Here is a 1,090-nt window from a genome sequence, read left to right as displayed (position 1 = left end):
ACCCCTACTGATCCATCACCTCCCTCCTCGGGGTGCAGAGGCAGCCTGCAATTCCCTATCACCCCCAGGGCCTCACTCAATCCCCAAGACCCCCGAAGGGGTCCCACCCCCCCCCCATTCCCCCTTCATCTCCCCCTGTTTCTCTGCGCACTGCGGCGCAGACGGAGCCAATGAGCACTGCCAGCTGCAGGCAGACAAAGGAGCCGCTCTGCCCAGCAACAGGCTGGGGAGCAGGGGGACCCCTATGCTGGGCACGGCACCTCCGGGGAGCAGGGACCCCACCCCCCACAAACCCCTAAAGATGACAGAAGGCTGCGGCTCACCATTGCCTGCTCGATCTTGTTGTCAATGGCCACCACGCTGGCTCCGGAGGCACTGGAATAAAGCAGGCAAGGTGCACGTTAGCTCAAGTCCCCGAGATCTGTGCAGTGGGGCGCGTCCCCTGACCCCCCTCCATCAACGGCGCAGCAAGCAGAGAGCCCCCCCTGCATGGGGGCAACGAATAAAGCTCATCTCTTAATGGGATGGAACACAGAAAGTGCCATTCCCATAGAGGGCAACGCACTGCGCTCCCCACTTCACGGGGTCAATGCTCCACGCTGCCCCGTTTCGGAGGAGCAATAAATACCGGGATGGGAGCCCAGGGGCTGCCCCTACCTGTTATCCAGCTTCACGGAGACCACGTCCCCCCCGAGCAAAGAGGAGAAGAAGGAGATGGAGAAGTTGTGCAGCTGATAGACAGCCACCTCCATGGGGGATTGGTACACGCCGGTGCTCATGGCTGCGCGGATGGATGCTGAGAGCTGCGGGTCCGGAGCGCACTGCGGGGCCCGGCTCCACGCCCTGGCTTATATGGGCGGCGGGCGGGGACACGGGAGGGGAGTTGGGGGGGAGAGGGGGCCGCCCCCAGCGCCGCAGCGCCGCTCCCGGTAATGTTGAGCGCTGCCCGCTAATTGCCCGCTAATTGCGCGGGGTCCTCCATGCGCCCGGCGCTCCTCCCCCGATTCGTGCTGCGCCCCCGAACGTGGGGCGCTGAGGGGTTTGGGAGGGGAGAGTGGGGTGGGCCCCGAGTTTGGGGTGGCTGTGGGGT

General features: G+C 65.0%; 1 protein-coding gene across 1 annotated transcript; it reads right to left on the bottom strand.

The window, feature by feature from the left end:
• Positions 1-132: 132 nt before the first annotated feature.
• Positions 133-855, bottom strand: LOC104912117 (TSC22 domain family protein 3-like). The gene is made up of 2 exons (XM_010715050.3): positions 658-855; positions 133-375 (listed from the first exon to the last, which is right to left on the bottom strand). Exons 1-2 carry the CDS (start codon positions 777-779, stop codon positions 243-245), a joined length of 255 nt encoding a protein of 84 aa, XP_010713352.1. The 5' UTR covers positions 780-855; the 3' UTR covers positions 133-242.
• Between the last annotated feature and the right edge of the window lie 235 nt (positions 856-1,090).

Source organism: Meleagris gallopavo, chromosome 9 (assembly GCF_000146605.3).
Source record: "Meleagris gallopavo isolate NT-WF06-2002-E0010 breed Aviagen turkey brand Nicholas breeding stock chromosome 9, Turkey_5.1, whole genome shotgun sequence".
In the NCBI taxonomy this organism is placed as follows: domain Eukaryota; kingdom Metazoa; phylum Chordata; class Aves; order Galliformes; family Phasianidae; genus Meleagris; species Meleagris gallopavo.
Note: the sequence above shows the minus strand (reverse complement) of the source record. Positions and strands in the feature narration are given on the sequence as shown.

What these genes read in the sequence shown, in the direction of transcription:
- LOC104912117 (XM_010715050.3), bottom strand. Translation starts at nt 779, where the DNA reads ATGAGCACCGGCGTGTACCAATCCCCCATGGAGGTGGCTGTCTATCAG. An exon ending in TCCGTGAAGCTGGATAACAG is followed by an intron (nt 376 to 657) that starts GTAGGGGCAGCC and finishes GCTTTATTCCAG; the next exon opens with TGCCTCCGGAGCCAGCGTGG.